General features: G+C 56.3%; 1 protein-coding gene across 26 annotated transcripts in view; it reads right to left on the bottom strand.

Annotated features, from left to right (window-relative positions):
* The window catches only part of LAMB3 (laminin subunit beta 3), a 67349-nt gene that overhangs the window by 5082 nt on the left and 45336 nt on the right, over positions 1-16931 (bottom strand). For all 26 annotated transcript variants that reach the window (XM_078078162.1, XM_078078163.1, XM_078078166.1 and 23 more), the window contains 15 exons: positions 14875-15066; positions 13489-13552; positions 12874-13064; positions 10660-10780; positions 9727-9915; positions 8419-8574; positions 7884-8080; positions 7463-7574; positions 6323-6704; positions 4951-5111; positions 4606-4826; positions 4122-4319; positions 3640-3784; positions 868-1075; positions 290-431 (listed from right to left, as the gene is read on the bottom strand). In XM_078078162.1, the coding sequence (XP_077934288.1) occupies positions 290-431; positions 868-1075; positions 3640-3784; positions 4122-4319; positions 4606-4826; positions 4951-5111; positions 6323-6704; positions 7463-7574; positions 7884-8080; positions 8419-8574; positions 9727-9915; positions 10660-10780; positions 12874-13064; positions 13489-13552; positions 14875-15066 (2679 nt within the window). The remainder of the gene's footprint in view (positions 1-289; positions 432-867; positions 1076-3639; positions 3785-4121; positions 4320-4605; positions 4827-4950; positions 5112-6322; positions 6705-7462; positions 7575-7883; positions 8081-8418; positions 8575-9726; positions 9916-10659; positions 10781-12873; positions 13065-13488; positions 13553-14874; positions 15067-16931) is intronic.

Raw genomic sequence — 16931 nt, 5'->3', positions numbered from 1 at the left:
CCTGCTGGTCCCCTATCTATCTGTCCCCTGGCATCCAGGCCCCCTCTCTCTCCAGCTCAGTTGATCCGCCCCCCAAGCCCCCCACCCCCTTGCTGCAGCTCAGAGTCCACCCCTGGCCTTCTGCACCCAGCCACGCAACCAGAAACCAAGGGCTCAAAGCTGGGCCCAGAGCTCATAGTCCTCCCTCTTTAGGTCCCCTTCCAGGTCACTTTCTGGCATCTTCTATACCTTGTGCCTGAATCTGTCTGTTCATTCCCAAATGTGGCGGAAGGAAGCCACACCACCTCACCTCAGCAACCCTCTCCTGGATAAGCCGAAGGGAACGGCTGGTGCCTTGCATGGTGTCCTGGGCTTCCTGCAGAGCCACCGTGCCCTGCCGAAGGTTCCCCACCACGTCCTCCACCTGGCCCTCCACCGCGTGGGCTCGGCTCCTGCAGCAGGGGGAGGGGAAGGGAGATAAGAAAGAATGAGCGACCAGTGAATGAAGAGATGCATGGCTCCACTCACCAACCGGTTCAAGAGAATATTCTTCCCAGCCAAGACCTAAAAAGGGAGTATTAACACATAGCTTTTCCATCCCGGGACCCCACCGAACAGACACGAGGAGTGTGAGCGTTACGTCTGAGACACCCTTTGGTGTCACCAATATGGAAGACAGGGTCATGCTGAGGAAAGTTCACCCTGGACGCTGTTTCTCACTTCACCACCCCCCACTACAGTAAGCACCCCTCCTGTCCCCCAGCCCTCTGCACCCCTCTGACATGTACAGATTCTTTTCCTTCTGCCAGCAGCCAAAGGAGTCGGGGAGCAAAACACCAGCCCAGCCCTGGGCAGGGAGAAGCGCGGGCTAAGGGCCCCAGGCCATACCTGGCCTTCTCAGCCTCCATCTGGAGCCTCTGAGCCCGAGCAATGTCCTGCTTGGTCTGAGACAGCACCAGGTCCACGCTGGGTAGCCTGGCGGCGATGGCCTGGATCTCATTCATCTTCCGCAGCACCGTGGCCGAGTCTGTGGGCAGCCACAGGGCCAGCACGGCCTCGCTGACCTCCTGGATGGTGGTCGCATCAGTGTCAGAGTCTGGAAGACAGCCGTCCATCAGACCACCTCCCCAAAGATCAGAGGTTTCTCCGAGCTGAGCAGCTCCAGGGAAGCACCCGCGTGCATCTCTGCCCCCCGCTGCCCGAGGAGCCACTGCACCCTGGCGGGGACACTCAGGTGCCCATTCGCACAACTTCCGGGAACGCTGCGGGAGGACGATTGTGGGCACAGCTGTGGCAGCTAAGTGCCTGGGGCCACAGGAAACTGCAAGCTGGAGAGAAGGAGGTGGTGCCAGACAGCTGGGACTGAACAATGCCTGCAGCACAAACATAATCAGCCCTACGCCGGGGAGAGCGGCCAGGAACTGGAACTGCTTCCTTGGCAAGAAGACCCCTTCCACGCGCCCCTCCCCAGGCCAGCGTGCTCGTTTCCGCAAAGGCAGAGAGAGATCATCAGGTCTTTGCTCCAATGTCACCTTTCCAGAGAGGCCAACCGTGGCCACGCAATGTAGAATCGCACCTTTCCCCCTGTGCCAACACCCCTTACTCTCCTTCTCTGCTCCTCCTTCTCCCTATCATTTATCACCTCCCACGTGCCGAACCCGTGACTCATGGATCTGTCTGTTTTCTGTCTGTTACCCAGCCAGAAGCCCTATGATGGCAGGGACTGGGTGTCATCCATACCCCCGGCCCCAGCCACAGTGCCTGGCCCTCCGAGGCACTTGGTGTTTGTACAGTGAACGAATGATTCAAAGACCTCCAGACCCAGGCCTCCCCTCTACTCTTCAAGCAAACTGGGACAAGTCAAATGGCTTCTCTAAGCTCACTTTCCAGACCTGTGAAATGGATAATGATCCTCAACCTGAAGGGATGAAACGAAACAACCAGTCAGCAAGGATTTTACAAGCCAACTCCGGTCGGAGTAACGTCAGAAGCACAGAGGTGGCATCTCCTCCCTATCTCTCCCTTTCACTTTTACAGATCCCAGGGACCGGCGTGGGAGGGGAGGGGGCACCCGCCCACCCAGATGGCTTGCCCTGGGACTTGGGGCCAGCACGTGGGGAACTGAGACTGCAAATCAAAGCAGACCCAGTCCCTGTCCTCACGGAGCTCGAAACCTGGTGGGACAGACAGGCACATAACCAAGGAGGGCCAGCCTGAGTGCAGAGGGTGAGCACAGGGTGCTCAGATGGCCACGGGAGGGGCGCCCTAACCCAGTCTGATGGGGTGGAAGGAGGGGGCAGGGGGAGGGTTCCTGGAGAGTGGGCCATCTAGAGGACTCTTAGAGGGGGAGCAGGACTTAGCCAGGTCTGGAGAGGTGGGGCAGGGGAGCAATCCAGAGAGACGAAAAGCATTAGCAAAAACCGTGTGTGTGTGTCCATCTAATAGTACAATCATCTAGACTGTGGACGACAGAATGAGAAGAACCCTACCTGTATTCCCTCCAAGCTGGATGCCCTTAGGCAGGTTACTTAACCTCCCTGTGCCTGAAGCCCTCCTCTGCAAAGCGGTGGGCAATCAGGACTAAGTCACGAAATACCTGTGACGCGCTTACAACGGTGCCAGGCACTTGGTGAGAACTCAGCAAGCCTGAGCTGTGATTTCTGTGAACTCCGTGTGAAGACCTGGGAAAGCCCGTGTGTCCTCCTTGCCCCACGGGCCTCCCACGCACCCACCCCCCCCCCCAGGACCCTGCACACAGCAGCAGCTAATTAGTGCTGTGCCCCTTGCACAGTACTCTGGAGACCAAAACCCACTGCCATGGAGACTGCCAGAACTGTCGTGGGCCCTTCGCAGGGGTCAGGCCTCTCTCAGACTCTGCTCCTTCTCCCGGCCCTTGGTCCCATCAGAGGACTTGACCTGAGACACACATATAATTTAAAGGACAAAAAGGACGCCCCAGCCCAGCGACTCCCTGCCTGTTCACGTGAGCCCAGGCTGTACCCCAGAGACTTCCTAACCTCCCTCCCACCTCCTGGTCAAGGCTGATGCCATTCAGCCTCACAGGCTCTGCTTGGGGGAGGATTTCCTTATCCACGAGTCCAAGCCGCAAACTTTGGCCTGCCCCTTCGTCCCTGTTTCTGGAGCACCATCTCCCTGCATCCACTCTCCCCCACTCTGGGGCTCTCCGGAGGCTGACTCCAGCCTGGCCTCAGGCAAGCCACGGCTGCCAGCAGATCCTCCCCGCCTCTCTCCAACCTGCCCTCCCCACTCAGGACGGGGTTGGGACCTGTGGGGAGCAAAGGCCCCGCAGGAGTAGCAAGAAGAGCCCTGTGGTCACACCAAGCCCTTACTTTACATCGGTTACCAGGTCCCCGGAAGGAATGTGAAATACCACCATCCCGGTTTGCAGAAGCGAAACATGAGGCAAAGAGAAAAGCAACCTGCCCGAAGTCACAGGTTTCCCGAGTCCTGTCCAGGGATCTTTCTACTCCCAGGGCGGCAAGAGAGGGCTGTGGCAGCCACCCAGGTGAGCGGTGGGCACCCGGCCCCGGTGGCCCGGAGGCGAGGGGAGGAGGGAGCTAGCTCCATGGAGGGAATGGAGGGTCGAGCGCCAGGCAGGAGGCCAAATGTCAGGCCAAAGGAGAGTAGGGCCAGGCTCACCTGACAGGAAGTCCCGGACCTGCTGGATGAGGAGCTGCATGCGCCTGACATCCTTCTCCATCTGGGAGCGGCCGGCGCTCACCTGGCTCTCCAGGCGCTGAGCGTCTGACTGCACCTTCGAGGCGGCTTCCTCAGCGGCCTTGATCTGCCAGCACACAGTATAGGTCAGCAGTGGTCAAGGCCCCGAGAGAGCCTCTCAGCAGCCCTCAGGGATTCAGTGGACACCCGCTACCCACGATCTACCTGGGAAACATCGGTAGCTAACCTGGTTTGGCTCTGGAAGAAATGATGTGGAGTCAGGTAAAAAAGCCCAAAACGTTGGCCCCACACTCGACCTCTCACTGGCTGTGGCGCCTCAGACAAGTCACTTAACCTTTCTGGGCTTCTGTCTCCTGACTTGTAAAATAAACACTGACTTGCCCTGGGGGGTCTATCCCCTTAGCCGTTCCCTATGTGCGCCCACCCCCCTCGGCTGCACCTACCATCTGCCGGGTCTGCTGCAGCTGGGCACTGAAGCCCTGCAGCTGCTGGGCCACCTGCCCCGCCATCCGGAAGGCCCCATCCGCCCTGGGGAGGGCACCTCTGCAGTGAGGGCCACATGCCGTGCCATTGTCTCTGGGACACAGCTCTCCAGGGCACGCTCCTGGGGTACAGGCCGTCTGCCTGGAGCCCCCGCAGAGCTGTGGAGAGGAGGAGACGTCAAAGAGGGTACCCAAGGCTCTTCAACAACCACTCCCACCCCACACCCAGGGAACAGACAGCCAGACATCTCCATGGCAACCAGGCACCAGAAACTTGTTTCCTTGGCAATCACTGAGCACAACGTGAGGGGCCAAAGACCAGGATGGGGGGGAGGGGGGAAGCGGGGCGGGCTCACATTGCCCTAGGAGGAAACACGGCAGCAGCCGGTGGGTGACAAGCTGGAGCAGGGGGATCCAGGAAGTGGGGTTCCATGCCACGAGTCACCTTGTTGATGGTGGGTGTCAGATCAGGCAAGGAAGCCATGTCCAGCCTCAGGGCCACAAGCTGGGGCCCACTAACTCTGGCTCCTCCTCCCAGCTGGCCCTCCAGCCTCTCCGCCTCTCGCCGGCCGTCCCTGAGCTGCAAGAGCATGCGGAAGCTGTCGGAGACCCGCTGAGCAGCCTGGGAGGACCGCTGGAAGGCTGCAGTCAGCACCCGGAAGGCCCCTGCGGGGAGACAGAAGGGCAGTGAGCCGCCCCGGCCCGGGAAGCCTGGAGATGGAGGAGCAGCAGGTGCGGAGCCAAGGTGCGGCGTGGCCTTGCGTGCGGCTGTCTGAGCAGCCCTCCTCACCTGAAGGATTCGCACCGCTTATCCTTTCAAACTGCTCCTTCTTGCTCTGATACATAACGAGGAGGTGACTGAAGCTTCGGTCCAGATTCTTGAGGTCTTCCGAGAGGGACAAGGTCTCCTCCTCTGGGGGCAGATCAGGCTGCAGGCCCTGGAGAGTCTGCCTGAGATGCGAGAAGAGCTTTCACTAAAATACAGGAGAGGGGCTGCTTCCCCAGAACCTGCCAGCCCCTCGGAGAAACCTCTGTGAGGCAGGAAAGAGAGAGGTCTTCAGCCTGGGCCGCAGAATGCAGACTCCACAGGCCGCGGAGGATGCTGCTGGACAAAGGCTGAGTGAACCGGCACAAGCTCCCTCCATCCCTCGGCAGGCAGATCGCACTTCCTTCCTCCACTTGTGTGCCTCTACAGTCCTGAGCCGCTGCACCTCCCCAGAGCGGGCTTCCATGAGGCGTGTCACCCTGACCCCTTCCTCCTTGGCTCGCTGCAGGCTGAAACCAGCTTTCCCACCTGTAACCACCTGCTCGCCAGACTCCTAAGTCTCTCCTCTGCAGCCCACACCTCCCCACGAGGACCCACAGCTACAGCCCGCTGGTCGTCTCCACCCAAAGGGGGTCAGGATCCACCAGCCCTGGCCCACAACCATTCAGCTTCCCTCCCTCCCCTCCCCCTTTGCTGGTCTACCAACCACCAACTCCCTCCCACAAGCTCTGCATTCTTCACCGACAGGCTTTGCTCTGGCATGGAACGTCCTTCCGTGGAGCACCCTTCCGTGCCTGCTTTTTCAGCCTACCAAATACCTATGGACTTGCTACTCAATTCTGAGACTTAGGTCAATCATATACCTGGATGGCTCTGGGCACCAAAAGTCAGCTAGTGCTTGGGGAATGCAAACTAATTATAGAAACTTCCAGAACCAAACCTTCCTAAGAAGGTGCCTCTGCTGGTAGGAAGGAGGTGTGGGTGGGACCGCTCCCATTCCAAAGGCAAATACAAGTTATTTTTAGAGGCCCTGCCTCTCGGATGCCCTGCACCAGGGTGACTAATCCAGAGCTGACTCTCTCCCACGGGCAGCGCCGGGCACTTGAAAGAACACTGGGGCTCCTGCCTGTGCTCTGAGTCCCAGTTCTGCTCCTCAGTGGCCGTGTGACTCTGTCACATCACCCATCTATGCCTGTTTCCCCACCTGCAAGACGGAAGTAATAACACCCACACACCAACCTCACAGGACTGTTGTGATAGTTCAAAGAGAGAGCGCATGTGAAAATGCTCTGTAAACTGTAAAGGGCTGTACCAGCGGAAGGACCCGCGTGTGCCACTTACGTGAACCCACGTGAGGGAATTATTCTTGGCACCCGGCAGGGAAGGGGAAGTTTACCTGATGGAGAAAATGGCATTGGCCACCTGGGACACGTCCTGCTCGGTGACCGGGGGACGGGAAAGGATTGCTTGGATCTGTTCCATCTTGCTCTTGGCATCCGCGATCCGGGAGGTGAGGCCAGGGTCCTCCAGGCCCAGCCCGGGCCACAGGCCGGCGGCGGTGGCATTGCGGAGGCTGCTGAGGCGCAGGGCCTGCCCCCGGAGGTCAGCATCGTAGATCTGGAAGCAAGGGTGGCAGGCCACGCACACCGGGTAGCGGTCACAGTAACCTCGTTGGCACTGGTCGCAGCGGGATCCGGTCAAGCCGGGGCGGCAGAGGCAGCGGCCCGAGGCCTTGTCACAGCCTGGGCCCTCCGTCCCCCGGAAGTCACAGTCACAAGCTAAGGCGGGTAAAGATGACGGTCAGGGTTGGGGGTCAGGAAGCTAAAGGCATGTGGTGGGGAGAGCCTGAGGCAGGTCTGACCTCAGGGCCCGTCTACAGGACTTGGAACAGTAGACGGTCAAGGCCAGAGTAAAATCACAGCAATGGCAGCAACGAAGGCAAGGCCTTAGTTAGCACCTACTGTGTGCCCGGGGCCACGCACTGCCCCGGGTCGGACACCCGCCCGCTCCCACAGTCTCTCTGGGACAGAGTTAACCACGCTCATCTTCCCGCGCGTGCAGACAAGCACCAGGCACAGAGCTTTATCAAGTGCAACGTGCCCTCAGGAAAGCGAGGCCTTGGGGGCAGCTACTGGCCCCAGCCACTCGGTAAGACGGAGGCCACGCTGAGCCCGGACCCGGGTCTGCACGCTCCCGGTCCCACCCTCCGCGGCTACTTGTCAGACGGGCTCTGGGGAAACCACACCTTCCCCCTCAGCACTCACTTTCTCCATCTAGGAAGAAAGCCCTCCCCTCCCTGCCGCTGCCTGGAGATGGCTTCTGGGAAATGCTGTCTCGGGGAAACGGGGAGCGAAGCACCCTCCGGTCATGGGGACCGGGGGGACTGGCCGGAGCAGGTGCGGGGAACTCGCGCTCCACGGGGCTGCCGGGGCCCACCCCCCACGTCCCAGTACGGGACGTCCTCCCACACCGCAGACCCTCCTGCACGCGCTCGCGCCCGGTGCCTCGGCGTCCCCCCACTCGGCAGAGCACCCACCGCGGCATGTCGTGCCTGCACCTCCGTACGTCCGGTCGGGACACTGGCGTATGGCTGCGGCGCTGCACGTCAGGCCACCAAACCCTTCTCGGCAGGGGCACTGCCCCGTGAACTGTCGGGGAGAGCACTGTGAGGGAGCTCCCCCGCAGGCCCCGCCCTGCCCTGGTGTCGGGGCCTGGCTCTGCCTGCACAGCGGGTGTGCCCCCAAAACAAGGGCTCCCATTCAGAGACGGGCTCCGAAGTCAAAGCCCCGAATGGCCCCGCAGAAGGCTCAGAGCCACCCCGGGAGGGTATTTGGTGGCGTCCCCAAGGAGAACGGGGACAGAAGGAGCCCAGTCTGTGGGCAGCGTGGAGGGAGACAGAGGGTGGTGAGCAGGCGGACTTTCCGCGGAGGGACCCAGGGGGCCACCCCCTCTTGTACCTGGTTGCACTGGGGGCCGAGGGAACTCTGAGGGTCACAGGCACAGGGCTCACAGCCCCGACCACTGGCCAGCTTCCAGTGGTAGGGAGCGCACTGGTCACATTTGGGGCCCACCACGTGGGGCAGACACAGGCACTGCCCACTCTCCTCGTCGCACGGCATGTCCCGACGAGACCCCAGGATGCTGCAGTCACAGCCTGCAGAGGGAGGGTTACTCAGCTAGCAAGACAACCAAAGCGCACCCCTGGAGGACACACAGCAGGGAGCGGGCCGGCCTGGGAAAAGAACCAGGCAGCGTCGTTCTTTCCAGATAACCTGGCTGACTCACGAGGCCACGGCGCTTTCCTGCCTGGCACCTGGCAGCTTGGCCGCCCACCCTCCCTCCCTCTGGCTGACTCAGTGCCACCTTCCAACCCGGGCCTGTGCTGCCACCTGCTGGACACCCAGGGCACGGCACCCGGCACACAGCCCCGTGAGGTAAGTCAGGAGCCTGGGGGCCCACACCATCTTCCCCAGGCTGGGGCCCCCGACTCACGGTGGCAGCCCTGCGGGTTGGCATAGGTGAGTCCCGTAAATCCTGGCTTGCACAGGTCACAGCGCTCCCCCTGCACATGCTCCTTGCACACGCACTGTCCAGTCACTGGGTCGCAGGGAACCCCTGGCACCGCCCCATCGGGATCACACTCGCAGGCTGAGAGACAAAAGCAGCCACCACAGTGAATACAAAGAGGAAAAGTGGAAAGTGAAAAGCAGATTGTAGAAGCCAGACTGCCTGGTTCAGATCTTTATTCCGCCACTTACTGGGTCACAACCTTACAACCTTGGTCACGTTACTTAACCCCTCTGTGCCTCAGTTCCCTCATCTGCAAAATGGGTATAATGATACAACTCTCATAGATTCCCTCTGAGGAATAAATGAGTAAATGAAAAGTAGGTAGAACAGCGTTTGGCCCATGTTAAGTACTTTAGAGGTTTTTGTGGTCGTTATTTCCTGAACAACTGCTATACACCAAGCCCCGAGCTGGGCATGCTTGCCTGTTGCCTGATGTAATCCTCATGACAACCCCGAAAGGTGGGAACACACTCAAGGTCACACAGCAAGTAACCGCGGGAAACAGAAGTCAACTTGTCCTTCTCACTCTTTCCATACCCAAATAATAGCGACAGGAAGTGAACCAGCTTTCTCCCACCCCCACCCCCAGACCTCTTGCAGGACTTCCAAAATGCAGATTCGTCCTCCATCTAAAGAGTCCTTCGTGATTAACCCCTCCTGATGCGGACTGCTTCGGTCCACTCTGCTCTCTCCTGTGCGGAACACACTGGCCTTGCGGACATGCTAAGTCATTCCTGGCTGTTCCATGCGTATGTTCCTTCAGGAAACATTTCTTCAGCATCAGCTATGTGCCTGTCACGGCGCTAGGGCCTGAGGATATAGGACATAAGCCCTGCCATGGAGGAGTTCTCAATATTGGTGGGGAAAGAAAAATACAGAGCAAACCACGTTACCACATGGTAAAGACAATGACCTATACATGGACAGAGTGCTCAGTCCGCCTTTTTCAAGCATGATTTACATTGCCAAACAAGGTGTGTGTTTCTTGACAGCAGGAACTGTCTCTTATATTTACTTTTGTCTCTCCTATGTCCAAAATAAGGGCTACATAATTATCGATTGATTGACTGATGGTCCAGAGAGGCTAAGTGATTTGCTTAGCAGTGCACAAACAACCTGACAAACAACCAAGGCTTCGTGCTTCCTGAGGGCTTGTGTGTCCCCAGGGACACAGATGCTCCAGTGGGTGGTGGGCAGATGACACCCTGGGTCCCTGGAGCCCCTACTCACGGATACAGGTCTCCTGAATGGGAGCGCCGGGACGCCGGTTGCGGAAATAGTGCAGCTGACACCGCTCACAGTTCCTGCCCTCCGTGTGGTCCCGGCAGTTGTCACACACGCCTCCGTGTGCCCCCTGGCTCGCGGCGAACACAGCTGGGTCGAAGTGACAGGTCTCTGAGTGCCCATTGCAGTCACACCCTGAAAAAGGAGATTCCCAGGGCTGACCATACAGCCCCACTTCCATCCACAAAGCACGTTCCATGCTAATGCACTGGCATCTCTTACAACTTTGCAAGATGCTCAGGTCTAGGAAATGGGGAAACTGAGGCCCAGGGAGCCTTGTGTAACTCACTTAAGGTTATACGGCCGGTAAGAAAGCAGACTAGAGTAAGAACTCGGGCCTCTTAACTCCCAATGTGGGGACTAACCCAAGAATAACATCTGTGTGGGGCCAAAACGGGAGCCCTTGGAATGGTCCATCCCAACCCTCCCCCGTAGCCACCACGGATCTCCTGCTGGGTCACTGCCTCTTTCTGGGCTGGGGACCCTTGTTTCTCCCACTTGTGCAGAGAAAGACCCTGACTCCAGGGGGCCTTCTGAAGGAGGGAACCAGATATGTCCTACACAGGACAAGGCAAGCGGAGGGGACAGAAGAAAGAGGACCTGGGGATACCACGAAGGCCATGTGGCATCAGTAGCACGGACCAGCCTTGGTCGCTTCGGGCCTGACTGAGAAGGTCTAGGGAGGCAGAGGGTGGCTGCAACCCAAACTATCTCCATCCCCACAAAGTAAGGAGAGCTTACATTACCGGGGTGCAATCAAGATTAGATTTAAATAATAAAGAATAAATTCTCCCGGTGTCCAGGTGAGATCACTGAGGCCCAGAGGGGCCAGCACCCCACCCAGCCACTACAGGGGAGCGGGTGAGTCCAGGACCCTACGCTGGCATTCGTGGGGGTCCTGGTCATCTGCGGGTCTCCAGGGCTGATTGTTGTAGAAGGGTGCACAGCGTTCACAGTTGGGGCCAGCAGTGTTGTGCTGACAGACGCAGACATCATGGACCTGGGGAAGGGGCCACCAGTTATCAGGAATAATTACCAAAGAAATGTCCCAGCGATGGACCTGCCCTCTGCCCTCTCCCCTCCCCCCTCGCCAAACTGCTCAGGGTCCAACTCAGACCCCATCTCCTCCAGCCTTCACTCAGCTCCAGTGACACTCCCAGCTTCCTGCTTGTGTGCTATTGTGGGTGTGGGGGTGTGGGGGTGTGCGCACGCGCACACGCGCACATGCACGTGCCTGCCCTTCTACTTTAACTAGGCAGCTTTTTAAAGCTCATTCCTGGGGCACCTGGGTGGCGCAGTCGGTTCAGCATCTGACTCTTGGTTTCAGTTCAGGTCCTGATCTCAGGGTCTTGGGATGGAGCCCCACATCGGGCTCCACGCTCCATGCAGAGTCCGCTTGGGACTCTCTCTCCCTCGCCCTCTGCCCCTCCCCCCATGCGCGCGTGCACTCTCTCTCAAATAAATAAATACATGTTAAAAAAATAAATAAATAAAAGCTCATTCTTTGCCCTTGGACATCCCCCTGATGCCCAGTCCAAAGCAGCACCTGGAAGGTGCCCAGACACCCTTATTGGCAAACTATGATTCCAGAAATTTGTGGGCTGGAGATTTATATTCCAATAATCTTTGACTGCGGCTGTTTGGCTAATGGGACCGCTATGAGCAACTGTTACTAGACTCATTAAGATATAAAAACAGAATAGCTATTGTGTGCTCACTGTCTTCTGCATTAAGCCCAACACCCTCAGCCTGGCATCAAAGACCTGGATGGCGTTTGCCCCATCTTCATTTCCCCCTCGGAACAGCACAGCCAGGCTGCACCTCAAGCTGTGTCCTGCACAAGCCCTGTTTTTCCCCACCTCTTGGCCTTTACTGATGTTTTTCTACCTGCCTGGAATTCCCTTCTTCCTCCCCTCACCAGTAAGATCCTGCCAGCTAGAATTGCATCTTCTTCACCTGGCCTCCCTGGTTCCTCTAGTTCCGTGGCTCTCAATCCTGGATGCAACTCTGGAGTCACGTGGGAAGCTTTTTTAAAAATACCATTGCCAGGCCCAATTCGATCCAAATCTCAGAGACAAAGCCCAGACTTTGGTACTTTTTAAAGTGGTGATTGGGGGGGGGGGGTGCGGCCAGATTCAAGAGCCCCTGGGGCTGGGCGTGCCCTTTCCCTCTCTACAGCCCCCAGTACATTGTATTCCTCATCCGTCAGTGGTCCTGTTGGGCCTGTGTTCTGTTCGTTCATCTCCAGGCCCTAATAGATGACACATTCCTGGAGCCGGTCTCCCTCTGGCCTCCTCTGCAGCCCCGGGCAGGGCCTGGCCCAGCCATGGGAAGGACGAAGCTGCCCAAGGCTCATTTCACCTGTGTTTCCCTCGCAGGCCATTTTAGCCCTGTGCCCCCCTACCGCCAGGGTAAATGAGCTCCCTATGTTAACAGAAGAACCAAAGCCCCAGAAAAGCAAAATGACAGCTTCTTCTGCCTCCAGGCCCAGGGTTCTCTCTCCTCTACTGATGGTTCTCACATCTGGAGATGTGAGAAGCTGGAGCTTCCCCCCACCATTCCCTGATGCATCTGACTCAGCTGCTCCGGGGTAGACTTAGCAGGATGTGACTCTGTTCTCTCACCCTCCCCCGATCTCGCCACTAGATGGGGCTCTAGAGTGCCCAAAGCAGTGCCTCTCCACCCTGGCAGTGCTGAGAATCCCCTGGAAGCTTTAAAAACCAATAATAAAACTGGAATATCTGATGACGGAGGTCTGGGCACTTTTTTTTTTTCTTTTAGCTCCCCAGGAAATTATTACATGTAGCCAGGATTGAGCAGCATCGCCTTAAGCTCCCCACAGCACCCACAGATGTGCTTACAGGTGACTGAAAATCAAGCCGTCATAAACCAGAAGGCAGGCTTAAGGAAGTGCTACAAAATTCTGATCTTTGAAGGAATCATCACTTAGACCCTTTTCCACCGTCGCTAAAATGTTAAAGACCCACGTCTGAAATTGAGTGCCCTCCCTTGTTTTATAGGAGCCCCAAGAATGTCCTAAGTCTGCTTTGGTCTTGCTCTCTCCCCTCGGCCCCTCCCACCCAGGGCTGTCACCTGCACGGCGGAGGGGCCGGCGGAGGCTCCGGGCTGCGGGGCGCAGCGGTCGGCGTGGCCGTGGCAGAAGCAGCTGCCTGGCAGACGCAGCTGGGACACGGCGTAGTAGGCACTGGGGGGGTAGTAGCCTCTCTGGGGCACAGGGGCCAGCCTGGTGAAGTTGACTCTCAAGTTTGTGATCTCCCCCAGCTCTGAGAGGGGGGCAAACAACAAAGGGGGAGGGGGTTGGGGAAGGGAAAGTAAAAAAAGGAAGTTAAATGCAAATCGAGTCTCCTAGGGCAGGATGAATAAGCAAAGGAATTCTGATCTCACCACCTCATCTTCCCTGCCTCCATAAGGTTGGTTATATCAGGAGCCATCCTCCTCAGCGTTCAACCCTCCCAAGGCAGGAAAGACCCCTGCACTCCACCTCAGGCCTCCTGAGTCTACCACCCAGCCCGATGGAATAAGCAGGGTGAATATTAAATCCAACCATGTGGACAGAAATACGAAAGACCAGGGAATTTCTGTGATCCAAGTTCCAACCAACCAACCACTTCAAGTCCCAAGTTCCAAGTTTTGCCCCACCCCCACCCCCATAGTTCCACCACAAGCAAGAGGAGTAACCACACTGACCTTGAATTTTTTTACTTTGAGTGGCTGGAATCCCAGATGCTAAATCCATAATGTTAAGTTGAACCTATGGAGAAAGGGGGGAAGGAAGGCCTGGGGAAGAGGTAAATGGGGCACCCCAAGCTCAGAGGAAGTCTCCCTTCCTACCAATGCTCCATCCCTGTCACACTGCTCAAAGGTCCTTCTCACCTGGAACCCTCAGTAGACCATAGATGTGAGGCCTACCAACAACCCTGAGGGAGTGAGATGATCACTGGGCCCTAAATGTGTGTGTGTGTGTGTGTGTGTGTGTGTGTGTAGACAGCTTCTCTCCATTTGAAAATACAGATATCCCAAGAATTTCCTGATTTCCTTGGGTCAAAAATAATGGTAAGATGTATAATGTACACATGAGGGTTTACGGGATACTAATTTTCCAAACACCTTGGATGAATGAGAAGGTCCAGGACCAAGGATTCATGGATGTGGTCACCACCACCATCTAGACAACCCCCATTTCCACAGTGCTTTTCCTTTTTCATAAAAACAACTCATTCTATGGGACTCCAGAGTTTTCATGACAGACCTCCATGAATCAGGAAAAAGTCCAGTGCTCTGATCTGGAATCTAGGGAATGTGGTTAATTAACATGGGTGTGGGTTGGGCTGTAACCCAGGAGGACTCGTTCCTGCGAAGGAAAGAGGCACCGTCCACAGGGAAGGCAGCGCGCTGCGCACTGGGTGCCCGGGGAGCCGCTCGGAGGAAGCCTGAGCCAAAGAAGGGAGGTCAGAACCCGAAGCCACCCTCAAGCGGTGGGAAAGGGAAAGGCAGTCACGAAAGAAATACGAGAATCCTATCCCAGGTGGAAGGAGTCAGGGAGAGAATTCTGAGCTGTTTCTAGAGGCAGGTTCTCTGTTTCTCACTCGGGGTTTAAGTTCCGGTGACTTGGACCTGTGGCTTGTACCTGAATTTCCCCAAGGGCCAGATGGAGGGATTAAACTGAGAAAGCTCATCCTTGTGTTCAACCCTATCAAGGTGAAATCAGAGATTGAATTCAATTTGTGTAATTTGCTCACTTGAATCTAAACTAACCATCTCAAAGTCCTTGCACGGAAGAAGAGTGGATTTTGCCCTTTCCACGATGGGGACCTACCAAGGAGCGGGGGTTGGCTAAGGAAGAGGGCAAGGCTGGGTTATGCAGTGCCCTCAACATGTTTTTGAAATATTCCTCCTGAGTAGCAAAGGGGACAAACAGCAAATATTCTGAGAGCAGCTAGGGAGCAGGAAAGACAGCAAGGCGCACCGAGGGGCCATCTCCTCTGCAGAGGCTGGAGGACTGTGCAAGCAACGTGATGTCAGGGGCCTCCCCCCACAACCCCGTGCCTATTTTTCAGAGTCCCCTCTACCTACCTTGCCCCCATCCAGGCGCCCGTTGGGCCTGTGGGGCAGGGACTGGCACCGAACATCCTGCCAGCTTTGAGGCCGGCCCTGGCGGACACGGGGGAAGGCGGACGTGCAGTCAGCAGCCAGATACTGGTACACGTGCCAGGTGTTGCCGAAGTCCGAGGAGCGCTCAATCAGCATCCCAGCGGGCATGGGCCCCTGCGGAGACACAGGTAGGGTGGGGGCTCTGCGGACTGATGGGAAGGGGTCACCAGAGACACACAATCACCAAAATGGGCTCCCAAAGATGCACAGGTGGTTCCTCTGAAAGAATCACAGTGAAGGAGGGAGAAGGGGCACGAGAGTGAGCAAGTGGGCTTCGGGGCGTCCGGGTCCAATTCTCCTGATGTACACTGACCCCATCAGATTTTCCCTAGGGGAACTGTAGAAGCCAAGAGAAAGGTGATCTACATTCTAGAAGAATGTGATCCCTAGCTCAGCCCACCACCCAGGTGGTCAGGCCAGAAAATTATCCCACAGCCACATGTCCAGGCCCTCCAAGCCTCTCTCCCCACTTCACCGGAGAGGTCTTCCTAGATGACTACCTGACCACGTCACTCCTGCTCCAGCTCCCTCTACGGGTCTGCATTAGCTAAAGATGAAGTGCAAGCCTCTCAGCATGGTGCACTGTGTCCTTCCTCCCTCGGTGGGTTCACCCACGTCTCGGGGCTCTCAATGCTGTCTTTATGCTGACGGCTCCCAGCTTGGACCACTTCCTCAAACTATAGGTTCGGAAACCCAGTCTCCAAACAGATCCCACACCAGGCCCTGTCTCCAGCTTCAGTGCCCATCGCCCTCACCTCTCTAGTAGGTGCCACCTGATTTCCCTGTTGTTCACTCTCGCCTTGTTTACGCCCACCGCCACACACAAAATGGACCGTGTCACCCCTCTGCGAAAAACCCTAGAATAGCTTTCCACTATTCTTTTTTTTCCAGCTTTATTGAGATTGTATTGACATATATATAAGTGTAAATGTAAAATGGGACGATTTGACCCATGTACATACCACAAAATGATTATTGTAATAGTTAAGCATCCATCCCCTCCCATAATTCCCATTTTTTGTGTGTGGTGGTAACATGTAAGATTTATACTCTTAACCACTTTCAGGTGTGTAATACCGTGTTCAGTACAATCACCATGCTATACATTAGATTTCTAGAACTTACTCATCTTATAGCTGGAAGTTCGTTGGCCCTTTGACCAACATCTCCCCACCCCCCCACCCCCAGCCCCGGGCAACCACCATTCTAGTCTCTATTTGTATAGGTTCAGCTCTTTAAGATCCCACATATAAGTGAGAACACCTGCTGTTTGTCTTTCTTTGTCTGACTTATTTCACTTAGCAGAATACCCTCAAAGTCCACCTATGTTGTCACAAAAGCCAGGATTTCCTTCTTTTTTATAGCTGAAAATCCCATTGTGTATAGATATATGGATAGGGATTACATTTTCCTTGTCCGTTCATCTGCTGATGAACACTTAGCTTGTTTTCATGTCTCGGGCTATTGTGAATAATGCTGCAATGAACATGAGGGTACCGATATCTCCTCGAGACACGGATTTCATTTGCTTCTGATATATACCCAGGTGGAATTGTCGGATCATGAGGCAGCTCTATTTTTAGTTTGTGGAGGAACCTCCGTATTATTTTCATTGGTGGCTGCACCAATTTACATTCCCACCAACAGCACACAAGGGGTCCTTTTTACCCACATCCTCGCCAACATGTACATCATGTCTTTTGGATCATAGCCGTTCTAACAAGGATGAGGCGATATATCCGTGCAGTTTTGATTTGCATTTTTCTGATGATTAATGGTGTTGAACATCTTTTCATTGGCCTGCTGGCCATCTGTATGTCTTCTTGGGAGAGATGTCTATTCAAGTCCTCTGCCTGCTCTTCTTGAGTAAGTCTGAACTCCTGACCAAGTCCTGTGCTATGTGGGCCTGTCTCCTCAGCTCACCTCGTGTCCTGTGCACCTCCATCTTTCCAAGCAAGCCCTCAGCTGCACCATGCTCA

Source organism: Halichoerus grypus, chromosome 7 (genome assembly GCF_964656455.1).
Source record: "Halichoerus grypus chromosome 7, mHalGry1.hap1.1, whole genome shotgun sequence".
NCBI lineage: Eukaryota > Metazoa > Chordata > Mammalia > Carnivora > Phocidae > Halichoerus > Halichoerus grypus.
Note: the sequence above shows the minus strand (reverse complement) of the source record. Positions and strands in the feature narration are given on the sequence as shown.